The sequence below is a fragment of the Sminthopsis crassicaudata genome, chromosome 2 (assembly GCF_048593235.1).
Source record: "Sminthopsis crassicaudata isolate SCR6 chromosome 2, ASM4859323v1, whole genome shotgun sequence".
In the NCBI taxonomy this organism is placed as follows: domain Eukaryota; kingdom Metazoa; phylum Chordata; class Mammalia; order Dasyuromorphia; family Dasyuridae; genus Sminthopsis; species Sminthopsis crassicaudata.
In genome coordinates, this window is record NC_133618.1 from 6963861 (window position 1) to 6984330 (window position 20470).

Here is a 20470-nt window from a genome sequence, read left to right on the forward strand (position 1 = left end):
CCACAGGCAGGGCCCGAGGCCACGCCCCCTCCGCAGATGCACCAGAAGTTATAAAGAAAACCAGGAGCAAGCGTGTCTGAGAGCGGCCAGGGCCGGGGGGGGGGGGCAGGGGGGGGGAACCGCCCCAGAGGGGCCTCTGCCCGAGCCCAGAGCCGCCGGCTTGGGGGAGGGGGGCGGCGGCGCCTCCACTTTGGGAAGGCACTTTAACCGCTGCGGGAGGCGGACCCAGGGCGGCTGCAGACCCCGCCCCCCCCACCCAAAGCGGGCTGCATTTGCTGCGGGAGATGGAGGAGGGGGAGGACTGGGTCCCGGTGAAATGGGCGGCGACCCCTGGGGGGGCTCTAGGATCCTGCGGAGGAGTCGGGGGAGGAGCGCTCTGAGAGGGAGGAGGGCCGCCGGGAGAGGGGCACCCAGAGCTCCGAAGACGCCTCCTCCTTCGGCCGGCAGGGGGCAGGCCTGACCCGCGTCGTCACCAGGCCCCGCCCCCGGGGCAGACTGTCCCTCACGGGCCGCCGTAGCCAGTTCCTGCCCCAGCCGGCAAATATGGCGGCCACCGAGCCGAGGCCGCCCTCGGGGCCGGGTCCCGAGAACGAGGACGAGAACATTCTCTATGACCTGCTGGTCAACACCGAGTGGCCGCCGGAGACGGAGGTGCAGGTGAGGCGTGCGGGGCGGGGCCGCGGGGCAGGGGGCAGGGGGCAGAGGTCACGGACTGCCGGCACCGCGGAGCCACGTCATCCGTCCCGCGAGCGGAGCTGCTGGCTGGGGGCGGGGGCGGGGCCGGCGTCGCCATGGCAACCGTTCTTGTTCCTTTCCTCCCCATCCGCTAAGCTTCTGGGATTACCATGGCGACCACACATTGCTCCTGCGCGCCCCCCTCCCCACATGTTGTAGGTTTCAAGGAGCTCCCTTCCAAAGGATAGCTTAAGTTCTAAGGGCAGCCAGGTTCCGAAGTGCTCCCCCTCTGTTCCTCCCCCGCCAACGTCCAGGTTCTAGGTGCCAAGGGACCTCACAGACCTGGTACCCAGGTTCTAGGTTCTAAGGGCCCTCCCAGCACTGGTACCCAGGTTCTAGGTTCTAAGGGCCCTCCCAGCTCAGTACCCAGGTTCTAGGTTCTAAGGGCCCTCCCACCTCAGTACCCAGGTTCTAGGTTCTAAGGGCCCTCCCAGCCCCGGTACCCAGGTTCTAGGTTCTAAGGGCCCTCCCACTTCAGTACCCAGGTTCTAGGTTCTAAGGGCCCTCCCAGCCCCGGTACCCAGGTTCTAGGTTCTAAGGGCCCTCCCAGCACTGATACCAGGTTCTAGGTTCTAAGGGCCCTCCCAGCACTGATACCAGGTTCTAGGTTCTAAGGGCCCTTCCAGCACTGGCACCCAGGTTCTATGTTCTAAGAGCCCTCCCAGCTCCCTACCCAGGTTCTAGGTTCTAAGGGCCCTCCCAGCACTGATACCAGGTTCTAGGTTCTAAGGGCCCTCCCAGCTCCCTACCCAGGTTCTAGGTTCTAAGGGCTCTTCCAGCACTGATACCCAGGTTCTAGGTTCTAAGGGCCCTCCCAGCACTGATACCAGGTTCTAGGTTCTAAGGGCCCTCCCAGCACTGATACCAGGTTCTAGGTTCTAAGGGCCCTCCCAGCACTGGTACCCAGGTTCTAAGTTCTAAGGGCCCTCCCAGCTCCCTACCCAGGTTCTAGGTTCTAAGGGCCCTCCCAGCACTGATACCAGGTTCTAGGTTCTAAGGGCCCTCCCAGCCCCGGTACACAGGTTCTGGGGGCCTTCTGTGAAGGGATGGTCGGGCTTCCTCACACTGGAGCGCACGTTCCGGAGGCCTCCGAGTACGTTTTGTGTCCTTGTCATTCCAGCCCAGGGGCCCCAGGAGGCACGGAGCATCCTTTATCATCACCAGAGCCATCACAGGTAAAGCCCGCGGCCCTCTGGGCCAGCCCGGCCCCGGCGGCTCCGGTGGCAGCTTTCCGGGCCCCTCTGGCAGCAGGCGGACGGGTTCGGCGGGCAGGAGGCCGGCCTGCCTTAGCCCACAGCACAGCTCCCCTCCCTGGGGCTCCCCCCTCCTCCCCCACCGCTCCTCCCCCTTCTTCCCCCCCACTTCCTCCTTGTCCCCTTCCTCCTCCTCCCCTCCCCCCCTCTTCCTGAACCTCTACTTGAGGCAGGGCGGGCAGGGAGGCCCGAGGAGCTGGTGCTGGTCCCAAAGCGTGGAGGCCCAGCTTGGCCGGGAGGGTGTGTCCTAGGCCTGACTCCCTGGAGAGGACAAGGTCTTCTGGACTGAGCCGAGCTGCCTGCCCCGCCTTGGGATGGGCCTGAGCGCCGGCGCCCCCCCCCCTCCCGCCGGATCGGCCCCCTGTGGAGCAGCGGCCTCTGGGTGTGAGGGGGCGCGTGCCAGGGCAGGCTCTGCGGTCTCGGCTGGAGGCCCACTGACCCTCTTTACCCACAGGTCCTCTGCACTTCCTGCGGCAGTACATCTGGTGCAGGTGAGTCCTCTGCGAGCCGCTGTGCTCCCCGGGGTTGCCACGGCCCGGGCGCTGGCGGGGAGGGCGCGCCCGCCGAACGCTGACCCCACACAGCCATGACTGTGCCCGTGGCAGAAGCTTCCCAGACCCTGTGCTCGGCCCTTTAATGGGGGGACCCTCCCCTCCCCCAGACTCGGTGCTGGGAGCTCCTGACCTCAGCCTTGGCCTTCACAGCCCTGGGGGCTGCGGGGCCTGGGGGGGGGGGCTTCTGCTTTGTAGCCATGAACCAAAAGGGGGTGGGCAGGGGCACAAGCGTGTCGGCCAAACCAGGCGGCCAGTGCAGCCCCTGCCCCTGCTGAGGGGCGCTTGTGTGTGGGGGCTCGCGGTGGCCCTTGTGCCCTTTGCCCCCTGACTTTCTCTGACCCTGCCATTTCAGCCCTACCACGTTTCTGCTCCCCGACGGACTGGTGCGTCTGGTCAACAAGCAGATAAGCTGGCACCTGGTGCTTGCCAGGTGAGCTCCGGGATGCCTGCGGGCCCTCAGGGTGGGCTCCTCCTCCTGGCACAGTCAGAGCCGGGGGACGTGCGGGAGAAGTGGTGGTGCGAGGGCAACGGGCTGTGGGGCCCCAGACACCAATCTGGTCGGAAGGGAGCCCGCGGGGTCTCGGCGGGTTCTGCAGGGGGACGACCCTCCCCCTCTTTCTCTTGCCCCCTGCCGTGGGCTCTCGCCGTGGCTCCGTCCCGTGGGCGCTGGGCCGGCGTCGGCCGCTCCCTCTGGCTTCACGCCCAGCCGCCTCCTCACTGACCGTGTCCGCGGTTGTCTCAGGTCCCTCATTAGGATGGATTCACATCCCGGAGAAATTGGCCGTGGGAGGTTGGGTTCCCCCCCCTCCCAGGCCACGCTGCTTCCAGCCACTGGAGGCCTCCCCAGTGTCTGAGGCCCACAGCCCGTGCCCATTCCTGCCTCTGCCAGGCGGGGCTGTGTGCCCAGGGTTAAATCTGCGTTGATGCCCATCTGAGACTCGTGGGGTCTCTGCTCCTCCCATTTGCGCTCTGTGGCTCTGCACCGGCCCTGAGGAGCCGAGGGGGAGGCAGCTTGGGTCTCGGGGCCTCCTTGCCCGTGGCTTGTGCCCAGGCAGAGCATTCCTGAGCTGGCCCGGCCCACAGTGCCCAGGTTCACGGCCGTGTCCCGACGGGCATCAGCTTCTGGAAAGCAGAGGGCGAGAGATGGGGGGGGCCCGAGGGGCGGGGGCTCCGGGCAGCCCCTCACCGTGCGCTCTCCTCCCACAGCAATGGCAAGCTGCTGGCCGCCGTCCAGGACCAGTGTGTGGAGATCAGGTAACCCCGGCCGGAGAGGTCCCTCGGGTCATTTCACGGAGGGAGGGGAGGACATCGTCCCACGCCCCCGGGCTAGCTTGGGAGACTTGGGGGGGTCTTAGAGGATTTAGTGGAGCCCTTCCCCCCATTTCCTGATCCCTCGGGAGCCACGGGGCTCGTTTCGAGGACCTGCAGGGTCTCGAGGAGCTCTTGAGGCCGGGCTCCCTCTCCCGGGGCCATGCTGCCTTTGGGGGGGGGGAAGCTGTGTCATTGACAGGAAGGCCACGAGGTTACTTTGGGGGTGTCTGGGGGCCTCTGGGGCTGCCGGCTCGGGGCCCTGGGCCGTGAGAGGGTCGGGGGGCAAATCAGAGGGTGTCTGACCAGGGGCCGGGCCAGATTCCTGGGGACTTGGACTGAGATGAAGGTCTGGCAGGGAGCTGGAGAAGGGTCAGCCAGAGAGGGAGCAGGGGAGCCCGCAGAGAGAGGAGGAAGATGGGGCAGCCTAGGGGGGAAGATGGGGCCGCTGGGGATTCCTTGGCAGGGCCAGAGGGCCACGTGAGAAGGGCAAAGGGCTTTCCGCTTAGGGGGCGGGGAGGTAGGGGGCAGAAGGCCCTGGGCTGGGGAGCCCCGTGGGAGGGGGAGGAGTGGGGCAGGAGGGAGGAGGACTGCAAGGGAGGAGAGGCGTCCTTGCCGGCAGCAGGGAAGGGGGCAGGAAGAGGCGGCCCTGGGGAAGAAAGAGTCCTCCCTGTTGCCGGCCCTGTGCGCGAGGCTCAGAGGGGGCCCTGAGTGGTGGAAGTGCCTGAAGTGGGGCAGGTTTGTGACAAAAGCAAAGGTCCAGAGCGCTCGGGGAGCCGGGGGGCCCGGGGCAGCCTGCGCGAGCCTCCGGCCTCTTGGAACCGTAAGGAGCAGGAGGAAAGGCTTCGTGGCCATGACGGGTCAGGGAAGGGAGAGACCTTGTCTTCAAGGGGTCTTTCCTTGGGACCTTTGGGGGTCACGGACTCCAGGCTGGGGGGTCTCAGCAGGTGCTTCTGGGAATAAAGTCAGGCCCCAAAGCTGCTCTGGAGGCTTGGAGGCCGAGGGGAGAGCGGGGGCCGGGGGGGCACTAAGGGGCTCTCTGTGTGGGTTGTGTTGCAGGTCTGCCAAGGACGACTTTACCTCCATCATTGGGAAGTGCCAAGGTAGGAGCTCTCTGGTGTGAAACCGAGCTTTAAGTGGGAACTGTTTTCTCTTAAAGAAGGTCCCTCAGCCTCGGCTGGCCTGGTAAAGGGCACTCTGGTGAACCCCTGTGGGCCCCGTCCCTCCACTGGTGCAGATCGCGGCCCGGCCAGCTCTCCTCCAGGTCCTCGGGGGCCAGCTGCCCGGCCCGGCCCACTTTGGGCTGGGGAGTGGCTGAGGGAGGAGCATTGTTTCCATGAACCGGTTTGTTTAAAACAAATACAAAATAGAAAAAAAGGAAAAAAGGAAATAGGAACAGAGAAAGTTGTCCTGTGTACTCACAGAACCCACGGGAGGGTTCAAACTGTGAAACAGTAACCTTCCGTCTCCAGAGGCGCGGGGGACCGCGGGGGGTGGGGGGGGTGGCGCCGCCCGCCTTTTCTTCCTCCCGGGTTTCCTTTGGTTCTCTCTGACTTGGCTCCTCCCCCCTTCCTCAAGCACACAGGCGCACACCTGCACACACATACATGTCCGTGGGTACCTGGCCCCGTTCCCAGACACCTGGGGCGCTGCCTCTGTTCTCCGAGGGTGAATGGCCTTTTTCAGTCCAAGTCTTTCCAAAGTTTTCTGAAGCCACGAGCTCATCCACGAGCCACAGAAACATTCTGCTCTAAATGATCTAAAACAACCTGGGTTAATGTCGCTGACGTAGAGTCTAGTTTCCCTGGCGTCTGGGTGATTCTATTTTATCTTGAACTTTGACATTTATGATTACGACCCTTGCTTTTTTCCTAATAAATTCTGCTCCTGCTCGTTATGTTTGTGTGTATCTCTTGATTTCTACCCCTGCTGATCCTCTGTTCCACTCGTATTTATTACTTTGCCTTGTTATTATTTAACCTCCCCCTCCCCTGTCCAAGGATCCTTCCTTTATTTTCTCCCTCCACCTTTTCCCTTCCTCTTTCCCCCATTGCCATTAATTTCCTCTTCCTCCTATACCCCCCTTCCTGTTCCCTCTCATATTTCTTAATACATTTAGAAGATGTTGTTTTTCTCGATCGTGTTTTAATTTTCAAAATACATGTAAAGATACTTTTCTACCTACGTTATTTTTTTGACTATATCATATGTCTTTAATACGGATTTGAGATCTAAGATACATAGAGAATGAGCAGAAATATAAAAGACAAAAACCATTCCTTAACATACATTGTCAGATCTCGTGTTCCAATTTCCCCCCCCCCCCCCCCCCCCCAGAGCAGTAAGCAATATAGGTTATCCCCGGACAGTCTGATTAAACATATTTCCACATTTGTCATGAAAAATCAGACCCAATTAAGAGCCATTCCACAATCGATCAATGATCAAAAAATATGACCTGTGTCCGTAGGGCTAGAGCCTTATGCATATCCTTTGACCTAACAATACCACTACTAGACATGAATCTCTCTTTTTTTTTTTTTTTTTCCTGAGGCTGGGGTTAAGTGACTTGCCCAGGGTCACACAGCTAGGAAGTGTTAAGTGTCTGAGATCAAATTTGAACTCCTGTCCTCCTAAATTCAGGGCTGGTGCTCTATCCACTGCGCCCCCTAGCTGCCCCTCTCATAAATCTCAAAAGAAATTAAAAAAAAAGGGAAAAGGATCTACGTATACAAAAAGACTTATAGCAGCTCTTTTCAGTGCAAACAGTTGGAAATTGCTGGGATGCCCATCACTTGGGGAAATGGCCGAATAAACTATGGTACATCTCCCTGAACTGAAGCCAAGGGAAATGCACCATGTACCAAGTAACGTTGGGGGATGATCAGCTGAGGATGACTTTGCTATTCTCAGCAATACGATGATCCATGACTGTTCTGAAGGACTTACGAAAAAGGCCATACTCCGAGAAAGAACTGATTGTGTCTGAATTTATTGAAACATACTTTTTTTTAAACTTTATTTTTCTACAATTTTTTTTGGTGGTGAGATCTCTGTTTTTTCCAAAATGACTTTTATGGACATGTTTTGCATGACTTCACTTGTGTCTTAATGGAGGAAGGAAGGGAGAGACTCTACAATTCAAAGTTTTAAAAACAAATGTAAAACATTTTCTCCAAGTAACTGGGGGAAAAATAAATACACCTATGAGCATATTTTATATATATATATATATATATATATATATATATATACATACATACACACGCATATATATAGATATGTAGATATAGATATATGTGTATATATCTATTTATATATAGACATAGGTAAATGTATATAGAGAGATAAATGTATATATACACATATATGTAGGTAAATATATCCATATATATGTATATATATACACACACATATCTATGTATATATGTAGGTATATAAAGGAAAATCAGACCAAAAGGGGAAAAAAAAACATAAAGAAAAAGGTGAAAATACTCTGCTGTGATTCCCTCTCACTGTCTCTGGTTTTCTTTCTGGATGAGGATGGCATTTTCCATCCCACGTAATTTAGAAGGCTTTGCCATCCCACGTATGTCTGGAGCGTGAGTAGGGCCTCCTCCATCTGATTCCTCTGTGTCAGTTCTTGTTCTCACCCAGCATTCCTATAATCTAATTATGGTTAAAAAATCCTTCCCTCCGTGGTTTTGCTTTTTAGAATCACATCAGTCATAGAATCACACACTCGTTCTATCTCAATCTTTCTCTCAAACTACCCAGTTACTTAGACATATGGTTTATATTTCCATGTATAAAGCATAAACAATTTGTCTTTATTGGGTTCCTTGAAATTAATCTTTGAGGGCTCCCTGATATTTCTCTTGTGTGTCAGATTTTCTATTAAGTTCAGGTTTTTCTGCAGTGAAATCTGAGAGTATGAAAAGTCATTGGATATCCTTTTTTTTTTTTTTTTTTTCATTCAGGATTTTGTTCAGCTGGGTATGATTTTTTTGGCCATAAACCTAATTCTTTTGTTCTTACGTATAGTGTTCAGAGACCTTTGGTCTTTTCCTGCAGCTGCTACTAGGTCTTAGGTGGCTCCGCTTGTGCCTCTGCCGTATTTGGATTGGTTTTTTTCTTGGTGCTTTTGATATATTTTCCTTGATCTGGGTTTCAGAATTTAGCAATGGTGTTCCTGTAGGATTTCCTCATGGAATCTCTTCCGGGTGGTGATGGGTGGATTTTTTTCCATTTCTACTTCCCCTTTTGTTCTAACACTTCAGGACAATTTTCCTAAATTCTTTCTTGTATTACTATATCAAGGACCTTTCTGGCTGTTCTGTCACCCCCAGCTGAGCCAGGAGGGTCTTCCTGAGAAGGCCCCAGCCCCTCACAGGTTTGCAGAGGAAGCCAGGACCCTGAAATCCCAGTCTGGACCCCTCCCCCCCATGATGGCTTCCCTGTCACTTGACCTGACATTTGGATTCTCCCAGCAGGGATCAGAGAGATGCCCTCTATATGAAGGACATATTTCATACAGAAAAAAATCTGTGCCCCTCATCCCAGAGCTCAGGCTCTTGGTGCCTCTTCTTCCTTCCTTCGCCAGGGAAGGTGGCGGTCCGGGTGGACTGCGCTCTGGGTGGAGCCTCCTGCATGACTAGCAAGGGGGGGCAGGTTCTTGCCCTTTCTGGTCTGGCTGCGTGTGGCCTGGAGCGCCCAGCCACGTGCTTCGGAGGATACTTCTGGCCAGGGGCACCAGGCGGGTGCTCCTTGTGGCCTGGGGCTGATATGGGACCCCAGCTCTTCATGTGGTGGGGTCCTTCTCCCCGGCTCCCTTCTCGGTGCCTCAGGCAGGGCCCAGCCTTCTCCTGGGAGTCCGGGCCTGGGTGTGGGGGTGTTTTCGGGGTGCCCAGGCTGCGCCTCTTCATGGGAGCCGAAGCTTGTTCTCACCAGAGGCTCGGGGCACCACGGCAGGGGCTCGGGCATGGCAGGAGGGCAGCCCCTGCTGCTGCTGACCGGTCGGACCGCTGGAAAGCTGGGCTGGGGCTGGGACCGGGCCCAGCTGGGCTTTGTTAATGAGGGTCCCTCTTGTTTCTCGGCAGTTCCCAAGGATCCCAGCCCCCAGTGGCGGCGCGTGGCCTGGAGCTACGACTGCACCCTGCTGGCCTACGCTGAGAGCACGGGCACCGTGAGGGTTTTTGACCTCATGGGCAGCGAGCTCTTCTTCATCCCTCCGGTACGGTCCTGAGCCCCTGCAGGGGGCCCGGCTCAGCCTGGGCAGAGGGAGCGAGGTCGGCCTCAGAGTCTGCGGGTCGTGCGGCTGGCGCTCCTCTGTGTGTTGTGGGCACCTCGTGGCCTGGCAGGCCCCCGAGCTGCTCTTGTGCTTAATCCTGACGGAGTCTGAGGGCACGGGGTCTGAGGGGAGGGCTTGGTCCAGAAGGCGGGGCTCAGCCCGGCCGTTTCCCAGAGGGCTTTGCTGCCCTGGGGCACCCCCCTAACCACGAGGGAATGGGCCTGCCTGCGGTACCGGACAGGGTCGGTCCCGGTCTGGGGGTCTTTGGTCCCACTGGGACTGTCGTCAGGGCACCGGTCACCCCCTTCAGTAGCAGTTCTCTCCCCTTCTGCAGGCGCCCGGCTCTCCAAGAGATCTCAGCTCCGCCATTGCTGGCCTGATCTTTTTAGAATACAAGGCAAGCGCCCAGTGGTCTGCGGAGCTCCTGGTCATCAACTACAGGGGGGAGCTGAGAAGTTACCTCGTGAGGTGAGGGCGCTCTCTGGGACAGGCCATGCCCCCTCAAACAGGCCATGCCCAGGCAGACCACGCCCCTTCAGATGGGCCTCTGTCTAACCCTGGCTCCTCTTCTCTCCCATCTCAGTGTGGGCACCAACCAGAGCTACCAGGAGAGTCACAGCTTCAGCTTCAGCAGCCACTACCCTCACGGAGTCAACGCCGCCATCTACCATCCAGGCCACAGGTGAGTGGGGGGGGGGGCTGGCGGCCGAGGGCCGGCAGCGGAGAGCGCGCCTCCTCGGGGGTCTTTGGGGCTGCTCCCCACTCTGGGATTCTGCACCGTGGGAAGGAGGGGGCTTGAGGCAGCGGCCTCTGGTTCTGGGACTTGCCCCAGGCTGGGCCGGAACCTCAAGGAGACGCCCTGTGTGGGCTCTGCTGCTCAAGTGTCCCCTCCCCCTCCCCAGGGGACCCCTATGCCCGGGAGTTTTCATTTCAGCTGATTCCTTTTTTCTAAATTACAAAAAGTTGAAAATGGCCTTTAGAAATAAAACTCCCGGGTTTTTTACAGTTTTGAGGGGGATTTGTGAGCTGATTTAATTTCCTAAAAGCTAAAGAAGCCTGAAAATAGGGAGGGCTGCTTTGGTTTGCTGGTGGAGGCCGGACAGACCCGTCCTGGAAGGTCGTGGAAGGGAGGCTGGGGTGAGGAGCCGAGCTCCCTCCTCCCTGAGGTCCTGCCTTGGCTGTGACTTGAGCGCTGAGGCCGCTCTGTCCGTGATGCAAGTCTCTGGACCTTGGGCCTTTTGGGACAGCTTCGTGTGCAAAGCTGGGCCCCCGGGCTGGCGTCCCCCGGGCGCTGTGGTGAGCAACGCTGGCCTGAAAGCTCGGGAGGCCCCCTGGCCTGGGGATCCCGCTGTCCCCCGTCTCTGAGAACACGTGGCCTAGTGGTGTGTGTGGGGCTCTCCGTCCAGGCCCAGGTCTCGGGGGTTTTGTTCTCTCTCCTTTTCCTGGGTCGGTGGGTCTCACTCACGGTGGAGCTGGCAGGAGGCGGGAGGGAAGAGCGACCCGCCAGGCTCACGTGACAGAGAGAAAGAGACAGCACAGGTGTGGGGGCGTTGGGCTTTATTTGGGGACGAGAATAAGAGGCCTTTGCTAAGATGGAAGGCTTTTCATAAATTTGAATAACATTATTGTGTGTGCTAGAAAAGTGATTAACAGGCTTTTCCTTGAATCAAAATGATTTCTTTTGATAATAAAATCACGTCATTTTCTTAGGATAGGAGAGCCACGCGGGCTCCTTTTCAGAGGATGGCCGCCTCCCGACAAGGAGGGCGGCCTTTGAACATCAGCTTTAACATTGCACATCGTGTATTTTTCATGCATGACTTCTCCTTAATTCTCACATCTGCATTTTGTAGCTGGAGCCGCCCTTTCTCGCTCTGCTCTGCAAGCTCCGGTTCCGGATGAGGGGACCAAGGGCGGGTGGAGCCGGACGGAGGGGCTGATGCTGCTCGCCTGGGCCTCCTGGGGTTTGCCCTTAGTTCCTTAGGAGCCCGTCTCACTCTCTTAGTCACCCCTTACAGTCTGTTTTCTGACCCCCCCATTCCACAGCTGCGCTCGCCAAAGTGACCGTGAGCTCTTACCACATCCAGTGGCCTTCTCCCAGGCCCCGTTCTCTGGTCACTCTTCTGCTTCATGTCCTCCTCTCTCTGGGTTTTTGGGATATTCCTCCTCCCTCTCTGACTGCTCCTTTTCTGTCTCCTTTGCTGGATCCTCCTCTGTTCATGCCCTCAGTAACCACAGAAGCCCCCATGGCTCTGTCCTAAGCTGCTTCTCTTCTCCCTCTAGACTGCTTCCCTTAGTGACCTCATAAGCTCCTATGGACTTAATGACCATTTCTGTGCTACCCATCAATCACTCTGCTGACCTCTGATCTCCCGTTCCCAACTGCCTTGCAGACATCTCCAACTGGACCTTCAGGAATATCTGAAACACAACATGTCCCTAAACATGGCCTTCTCTCCTACCTCCCCTGTGACCATCAAGAGCAATACCCCTCTTCCACCTCATTTCCTCCCTATGTCCACTAGGCCTGTGGATTTCACCTTTGCAGCATCTCTGGTCAGTTTGAACATCTCTTGTTGAAACACTTCTGGAGCATCTGTGGTCAGTTTCAATATCTCTTGTTGGTTTCACCTCTGCAACATGTCTGGTCAGATTCAACATCTTTTGTTGGTTTCACCTCTGCCTGTAGTATCTCTGGTCAGTTTCAACATCTCTTGTTGGTTTCACCTCTGTCTATAGCATCTCTGGTCAGGTTCAGTATCTCTTGTTGGTTTCAGCTCTGCCTAAGCCTCTGGTCAGGTTCAGTATCTCTTGTTGGTTTCAGTTCTGCCTGCAGCCTCTGGTCAGGTTCAGTATCTCTTGTTGGTTTCAGTTCTGCCTGCAGCCTCTGGCCAGGTTCAGTATCTCTTGTTGGTTTCACCTTTGCCTGTAGCATCTCTGGTCAGTGTAATAGTCTCTCTAAAATGTAATATTCTCTTGTTGGGGTTTTTTTGGGGTCTCTGGGAGCAGCTTTTGTTTCAGTTCACCCGAAATGCACTAGGTATCAAATCCTTTATTATCTCTTTTACTTGGGGCTCAGCTAGTTTTCAGGGAGTCTTCCTCTCTCCTTGGCTCTGAGAGCTTGAGCTCCCACCTGTCTTCTCTGGCTTCTGAATCCCTCCGACTTCAAAGGTTGGTGCTTCAGCCTCTAGCCACTACAAAGGACAATGGAATGAATCTGTCTCAGCCTCCAAAAGCTTCTAGTGTCCTTGCTTTTCTGGCCCTGAGAGCTTCTCACTTATATGCCCCATACTGAGTATACACCAATCATTGCATCACTAGGAAACCATTATTTGTTGTAGGATTAAATCAATCCTAAACTAGATTTAACCATTGTCTCCTCAATTCCACTTACTTAGCACCTTGTTTCAAGTTCTGGCCCATAACATCTCCTTGTAGGATTAAAGCAATCATACTGAACCATACTAAATTAGATAATTATTGTCTCTTATCCATTTCACTGATTTAGTACCTTGTAAGAATCCTTTGTTTCAAGTTCAGAGTTCTGGCCCATAACAGGTCAGGTTCAATATCTCTTGTTGGTTTCACCTGTGCAGCATGTCTGGTCAGCAACATCTCTTGTTGGTTTCACCTCTGCCTGTAGCATCTCTGGTCAGGTTCAGTATCCCTTGTTGGTTTCACCTCTGCAGCATCTCTGGTCAGTTTCAACATCTCTTGTTGGTTTCACCTCTGCAGCATGTCTGGTCAGTTTCAACATCTCTTGTTGGTTTCACCTCTGTGTGTAGCATCTCTGGTCAGGTTCAGTATCCCTTGTTGGTTTCACCTCTGCCTGCAGCATCTCCTTTCTCTCCCATTAGCTACCCCAAGCCTAGTACAAACCCTTGTCCTCTCATGCCTGGACTATGGCAGGGGCTGCTGGGAGTTTACCTGCCCCAGGTCTGTCTCCTCACTCCTATCCTTTTTCCATCCATCTACCAAAAGGGATCTTCCTAATGTGCAGATCTGGCCACTCCCTGCTCAACAGACTCCTGCTGCTCCCCACACCTGCAGTAGTCAATATAAAATGCTCTGTTTGATATTCCAGACCTAGCCTCCTCCTCCTTCCCTTTCCAGTTCTTTCACTTTTTCCTGTTGACTGTCCTCTGTGATCCAGTGACATCAGCCTTTTCTGTCCTTAAGCAAGATGCTCCACCTTCTGACTCCTGACTGTGGACTCCAGGTACTTTCATCGACTGTTTCCCCTCCCTGGAATGCTCTCCTTTATTTCTTCCTGTCGACCTCCTTGGCTTCCTTTCATTCCTGACTAAAATCCTGCCTTCTACAGGAAGCCCTCCCAAGCTCTCTTCATTCCAGTGTCTTTTCTCTTTGAATTATTTTCTGCTTATGCCGGATATATCTTATTTGTACATCGTTGTCTGCTTGTTTTCTCCCACATTAGACTGTGATCTCCTCTGAGGTGGGGATCATGTTTTGCCTCTTGTTTTAAACCCAGAATTTAATACAGTGCCTGGGACATTAAGTGGGTGCTTAATAAATGCTTATTGACTCACTGACATATAAAGTGTTCGGCAAACTTAAAGGGCTTTATAAATGAATGCTGTTGCTATTATTATTGTATTATGAAAAGTAGAGAATGGCTTTTGGCCATTTTGAATGGTTCCAGGATGATTTCGGTAGACCATAAGCAGTTTCTAGCAGTCACTTACCTTTTTCTTGCAGAGGGGAATGGATGTTTTTAGAGTTTCTTGTATTAGCCACTAAAAGAAGAGCTAGATATAAAACTGTGCTAGTAAATTTTTCATAGATACTCCACTAGACCCAGTTTATTGTTTCATGGTGAAGCTCTTCTGGGAAGACTCTTAATGCTTTTTGCTGGGCTTGTAGGTAACAACCACCGTACTGCCATTTACTCCCATCATGGAGGGTGATGGCTGCCATTGGTAAGGGAGGGATTATTGGCAGTGGAGAGTTTAGTGTGCGACAGTACGCTTGGAGAGCTGTGTGTCAGTAATAGAGCTGACCCCGAGTGGAGTGGATATTTCTTTTTGCTTTTCAGTTTTTCAGTTTTTGACATTTGATGGCATCGTTGCTCCAACATTGTTCTCAAGGGAGAGCAGCTCTTTTGTCTGATGTTCTTTGGATGTGATTGTAAAAGGCCCTGGGGTCTTTGGAGCCTCACGATTCTGTATTTTAGAGACAATTGCTTTTGGACCTGCTCCTGGTGGTTCTAAGTGGAAGGAAGAATTAGCTCGTGCATTCTGTGAGCTAGACTGATACTTGACTGGAAGATCTTGAGTTTGAGCCTTGTGTAGATGTCCAAATACACCTGGCTCACGAGATCTTAGTAGCAGCTTCCAGCTTCCTGTCAAGTGTGAGAAAAGTATGATTCCTTACCCTTTCCTTTGACTTCATCGAATATTGTTTGATACAATTTGATAGAATGTTCCTTAGAAGTGGTCCTTCATCCCAATAGCCTTTTGGAGTAGCGATTGGGTCCCTCAGCTAGGATGTGTTGCAGCTGCCTTGGGCTGACTTATAGAAGACCTTTTGGCATTTCCAATTATGTTTTACTTGTGATTTATTTTTCCCTCTCTGAGAAAAGATTTCTTTTTTTTTATTGTTTAACTTGAGGCAGTAGCTTCATTTCATCTGTCACTCAGTATCATTTGGCCTAAAAAAATCTTTTCAATTATAAATGTATTTCCTTTGGATGTGTTGAGAAAAGATTTATTGAGATGCAATTTTTAAGAGGTTGTTTGGGCCAGGCTGGGTTTCTGCTGCTGCTGCTTTTGTGGTGAAGCCTCCTGCAATTGGCTTTTTGTATTTTTGCTTCTCCGGGGCTGAGTCCTCTCCATTGAAGTGTAGGTCATTGAGTTCTGTTGCTGGATCCTGGCTAGCAGTGACCTTAGAGAGCCCATGTTGTAGATGAGAAAGCTGAAGTCTAGTGGGGGGAAAGAGTCCTCTGGGGTCATAGAGGAACCTGATGACAGGGTTAGACGGTCCTCGGGCCTGTTGCCTTTTCCTCACTGTGTTGGGGTGTGTGATTTAATTCCCCAAAAAAACTTTCAGAGTTTTTGATAAATGGGAAAGACAAAAACCATGAGATTCAGGAAAGGTTGAGAAACAAAATCCCTTGAGTGTTGATAAAAATCCTTTCTTTTAATGTGTAATGGAAGACTTTCTCCCCCCAGAGCTGAGGCCTGTTAGAACACATGAGGATGGAGGTTTTAAACTGGACCAGATTGGGGTTCATTCTCTCTTGATTAAGCAGAAAGAAAGGAACCACGAGTTTAAAAAGCCCTCTGCTGAAGTGGGGAGCGCAGCGTGTGGAGGGCGGCTGGCTGCCCGTTTGGGGCTCAGGAGAAACAGCAGCATTCATTGCAGTGTGAAGCAGGGCGAGCATTTGAGGGCCTTTAGAATGCCCCCCCCCCTTTTTTAATTTTCAAAAATTTTAAATTGCATAGATAGCCCTCAACATCCACCCTCGCAAACCCCAGCACGCCAAACTTTTTCTCCCTCCCTTCCCCCCATCCCCTCCTCCAGACAGCTCCCCTTCTGCCGCCCCCCAGCAGATCCAAAAGGGTCGACACTGTTGTCTTCTCAGTCTCTTCGGGACTTGGGGGGGGGAAAGCTGATCCCAGTCGTGACGTGCCATAGACCGACCTTGCAAACGCTTTATCTGACGGATGGATGAAAAAATGGAGGCTCCGAGAAGGAGAAGGGAGTGCTTATTTTGGGCATCCCGGTAGCTTAGGGACCCCAGGCTGGCGGTGGCTGTGGGGGCCCCTCCCGAGGCAGGGCTGCGCCCTTAGTGCTTTCTGAGCCCCCGTGGCTTTCTTTGAATCTTCCGGAGAGGGAGTCACCTCCAACAGCAGCAGTAACCACGACTTCTGTGATGCTCTGCGCTTGGCAAGGCCTTTGGGGCTGCCTCGGAGCCCCGGGAAGAGTCAGAGCCGGGCTAATGCATCTGTGCCTCTGGCCGCCAGCGTCACGGCCCCCTGCTCCTGCCAAGTGCCCGGCCCGGGGCCGGCAGACAGTTCTGGGATGGGCTCCGGCCTTCCTGCCTGGGTCCTCGTGCCCAGAACGGATCCGTCCCTGCTCGTTTTGTCCCTCAGGGATACGAACCCAAGGACTGAAAGGTTTCGGATCGCACTCTCACTGTTTTTATCCTTCTTTGGGAGAACCCTTGCTCCCCCATTTAGTGCCTAATCGAGCACTGTCCCAGCAGTCCTAGAGAGGGCTTCCTGCTATAGGGCCTCCCATTTCTGCCTCTGGTGGGTGGCTCAGGGCCGGCTACAACATTCATTCACCCCTTTGGCTGGTGGGGACCCCTGCTTCCCCAGCCCCACCAGGTGGCACCTTCTGCCAACTAAAGGGGGCAGTTTGGTGATGGATTCTGGGCCCTCTTAGGTTGGAGCACTCTGCCCTTCCCCCATGGCCGCCTGGCTAATGATGGGCACCATGAGGCTTGCTAAGTGCCCTACAGATGGCTCAGGCCCTCTGTCCCCCAGGGAGGAGACTGACCCTATCTTGGGGCCCTCTCTCTCTGGCATCTCCCATGTATACTCCCCCTCTCTCCTGCCCCCTGTTGGTCAGAGCCAGGCCTTCAGCTGGCCAGAGTCTGACTGAGGCCTTCTCTGGTTCATTCAGCTGCCCTCTGACCTCTCCTCAGAGCGGCAGGCTGGCATTCTGTTGCAGAGCCCCCTGCCCTCTCCTCAGGCTGGCACCTTGTCCCAGAGCCTGGCGCTGTGTTTATCACTCCAGCTCACCTGGGATGGCTAAGATGGTGATCGGAGCTCCAGGAGGGGGACAGCCCGTACGAGGGTGTACGAGGAGTTGGGCCGGAGTGGAGTCCTCGGCTCAGACACTTGCTGGGCAGGCCCTTCTCCCGGCCTCCCCTGCCGGGCTCCCAGAGATGCTGGTCCTGGCCTTGGTCTTGTGTTCAGATCAATGGGCATGGTGCAGTTCAGCGTCGGGACAGTGTTTTAATTATTGGGTCTCTCTTGGGCCAGCAGCAGAACCACCGCAGCAGACTCAGTGACTTTGGGGCCGAGGCCCCAATGGGCTTCTAGGAGAGTTGGACCAGAATAGGGCCCTCGTCCTTTCTAGACTCTGTTAAGGGCGTCACTTCTCTCTGATTATCTTTACCAGTCTGATGAAGATGAATGAGAACCTCATTCTCGTTCCCATTCGTGGTTCTCTTAGAGCCATTTTGACGGCTTTTGGGTCTTCTGTGAGCATTGCCGGTTTGCCTCCTTTGGTTGCTCATTTATGGGGAATGGCTCATTCTCTCGATGGATCAGCTCGCTACGTATTTTGGAAAGGAGCCCCTCGTCGGAGAAATGCGCCGCAAAGCTCTCCCCTAATGACCTCCGGTAATCCCAGCTGTTCTTACTTAGCTTGTGTAAAATCTTTAGGATTTATGCAGTCCGCACTGTCCGTGATCACTTCTGCCCCTTGGAGGAGGAAGACGTCTCCTCCTGGTCGCAATTGTGAAAGGTCCTTCTTTCTCCTCAGATTTTTTTAATGATAGCAACTTTTGCCTCTGGGTCAGCTTTCCGTTCAGTGGAGCTGCTTTTCATAGACGGTCCCGGATTCCGGGCAGAACCTTGTGTCACCGGATCCTAACAGGTTTCTTCAGCAGATTGTGTTCCATAGGGAACAATCCCCTCGATGACTGATGTTGCTCTTTTCAATTGTTTTTGCATCTGTCTCTCTCTCTCTCTCTCTCTGTCTCTCTGTCTCTCTGTCTCTCTCTCTCTCTCTCTCTCTCTCTCTCTCTCTCTCTCTCTCTCTCTCTGTCTCTCTCTCTCTCTCTCTCTCTCTGTCTCTGTCTCTCTCTCTGTCTCTGTCTCTGTCTCTCTCTCTCTGTCTCTCTCTCTCTCTGTCTCTCTCTCTCTGTCTCTGTCTCTGTCTCTCTCTCTCTCTCTCTTTCTGTCTCTGTCTCTCTCTCTCTGTCTCTCTCTGTCTCTCTCTCTCTCTCTGTCTCTCTCTGTCTCTCTCTTTCTCTCTCTGTCTGTCTCTCTCTCTCTCTCTCTCTCTCTCTCTCTCTCTCTCTCTCTCTCTCTTCTCTGTCTCTCTGTGTGTCTGTGTCTCTATGCCTGTCTCTGTCTCTGTCTCTCTCTCTCTGTCTCTGTGTCTCTTTCTATCTCTGTTTTATTCTTGTTTCTGTCTCTCTGTCTCTGTTTTTCTGTCTGTCTCTGTCTCTGTCCCTCTCTCCTTGTCTCTTTGTCTTTCTGTCTTTCTATCTGTCTCTTTCTCTTTCTGTCTCTCCATGTCTCTGTCTCTCTCTGTTTTTCTCTCTATCTCTCTGTCTCTGTTCCTCTTTTTCTGGCATGTTTCTCCATGTGTCTCTCTGTCTCTGTCTCTCCCCCTCCCTCAATCTCTTTCCATTTCTACTTTTTTTTTTTTTTTTTTTTTTTTTTTTTTTTTAGCATTTCTACTTTTTAACCAGGATTGCTGACAGTCCCCACGCCGTCTCCCATGTTCCGGCCCGCCAGATTGCCCAAGGTCCGTCTTGTGTTTCTCCCTCCACCCCAGGCTTCTCTGCCTTCCTCCATCTTGCAGCCCATCTGCTTGCGACAGGGTCCTCAGTCTCTTTGTCCTCTTCTTGCCCAGACGCTCTCCAGCCCATCCTTTCTCACGCGATTCCTGTGCACTTTTTTCCCTGTTTGCATGGAACGTCCCGTTCGAAAAGTCCATGAAGAACCGCTCTTGGAGAACGGGGTTTTTCCCAGAGTCCTCCTGCTCCCCGACTGCCTATTTTCTGGTTGGGAGTTTCTCAGGACATCGCCTCTTCTTCAGGTGCTTCGTTTCTAGGAACCGTCAGCCTTTTACTGGGAATCTGGGAAGCCGCCTCGTGGCCGCTGGGGCGGGACAGCAGGAAGATCCAGGCCCGCAGTTGGTGGGCGTGTTGGCCCATCCCCGGGCGCCCCAGAGCATTGGGTGCTCCCGTTTCTCATCATTCTGATTTATGTGAACAAAAAAGGAGCATTCCCGCAGCGTATCTGGGATGTGTCTCCTCTGATGGCCCGGGGGGCAGACCCACGATCTCATCGATGTCAGGAGGTTTGGGGGCGTGTTCTGCGTTCCAGTCCGGGCAGGCCCATCTCCATGTGGCCGCAGGTCAGGGACGAGTGACCATTCCAGGAAGTCCTGTCCCTCCTCCTCTGTCTGGCTGTGTGACGTTGAGGGAGCCCCGTGGGGCTGTGGGAATAGTGGCCGGTGTTCTGCCATCTGGGAGGGGCCATCTGGCCTGTGCTGCCCCTCCTTTGGGCTGCTTTGCCGCCCTTTGCCGCCCTGGGCAGCCGGATCCCCCGAAGCCTCCTCGCCTGCCCTGGAGCTGGGGTGGGGAATGGGTTGTAGAAGGGACTGTCCCCTCTCCGTGCAGGCTGCTGCTGGTGGGCGGCTGTGAGACTGAGGAGGCGGGCCCCTCGGAAGCGCGTGGCTGCGGCCTCTCCGCTTGGAGAGTCTTGTCCGGGTCGCCCTATTACAAGCCGGTGAGCTGCAGCGGGGACAGCCTTGCCGTGGTGAGTAACGGGGGCGGGCTCGCTGCCCTGGGGGGCTCCGCCGCGGGAGCCGAGGGGGGAGCGCGTGGGTGGTTTTGTCACATGTTGGGCCGGTGTTTAGCAGAGCCCCTGTTATCAGGTGGCTGCAGAATGGAGGAGAAGCAGAGGTCCCAAGGGCTTGGGGGGCTGATCACTCGCTCCCTACTTATGGGTGACTGTCGGCAGCTTCGTCCTGGGGGCTTGGGATGAACCCCCCTCCCAGCTTTAGTGGGAGAAGCTGAGCTAGTGGAACGGAGAGCGAGGGCCGTGTGCCGGGGCCCCTGGATCCCACCGCTTGGGCTGCGCGCTTGTGGGCATCGAGGGGAGCCCCCAGAAGAGGAAGTGCTCCACGGTCACACTGAGCTTCTGTCCTTTAGTTAACGCGCATGTGTTAGGAGCTGCCCGTGTGCCAGCCCTGTGCCGGGGTGGGGGGCAGGGCAGGGTCCGAGACAGAGGTGCTCGCTCTCATTCGGCCGGCTGCCTCGGGCACGTCCAGCCGGACGGGGGGGACCCTCGCTCTGGGAGCTGGTTCATGTCACTGGGCAGATGCTCCCAGGGAACTCCCGGTCTCGGGGAGACAGTCTAGGTACAAACCCGGTAGAGTCGGGAGGAGTGGGGGTAGCTCTGTGGCGTCCAGCTGAGCATGTGTGGGGGGAGACGGCCCAGGAGGGAGGCTGCGTCCAGCCTGGCACCTCCAAGGGTCGGCCCCAGGGTCCCGGCAGTCCCAGCTCACTCTCATGCTGGGGCAGTCTCCCCTGGGGCCTTCTGGGAAGTCTGTGCCAG

General features: G+C 54.8%; 1 protein-coding gene across 1 annotated transcript in view; it reads left to right on the top strand.

Moving 5' to 3' along the window:
• Window positions 1–400: 400 nt before the first annotated feature.
• The window catches only part of NBAS (NBAS subunit of NRZ tethering complex), a 94530-nt gene continuing 74460 nt past the window's right edge, over window positions 401–20470 (top strand). Inside the window, exons 1-10 of the mRNA XM_074285419.1 lie at window positions 401–657; window positions 1856–1910; window positions 2443–2479; window positions 2895–2972; window positions 3749–3796; window positions 4910–4953; window positions 8950–9083; window positions 9475–9608; window positions 9724–9822; window positions 19531–19669. Of these exons, the coding sequence (XP_074141520.1) occupies window positions 544–657; window positions 1856–1910; window positions 2443–2479; window positions 2895–2972; window positions 3749–3796; window positions 4910–4953; window positions 8950–9083; window positions 9475–9608; window positions 9724–9822; window positions 19531–19669 (882 nt within the window). The 5' untranslated portion in view covers window positions 401–543. The remainder of the gene's footprint in view (window positions 658–1855; window positions 1911–2442; window positions 2480–2894; window positions 2973–3748; window positions 3797–4909; window positions 4954–8949; window positions 9084–9474; window positions 9609–9723; window positions 9823–19530; window positions 19670–20470) is intronic.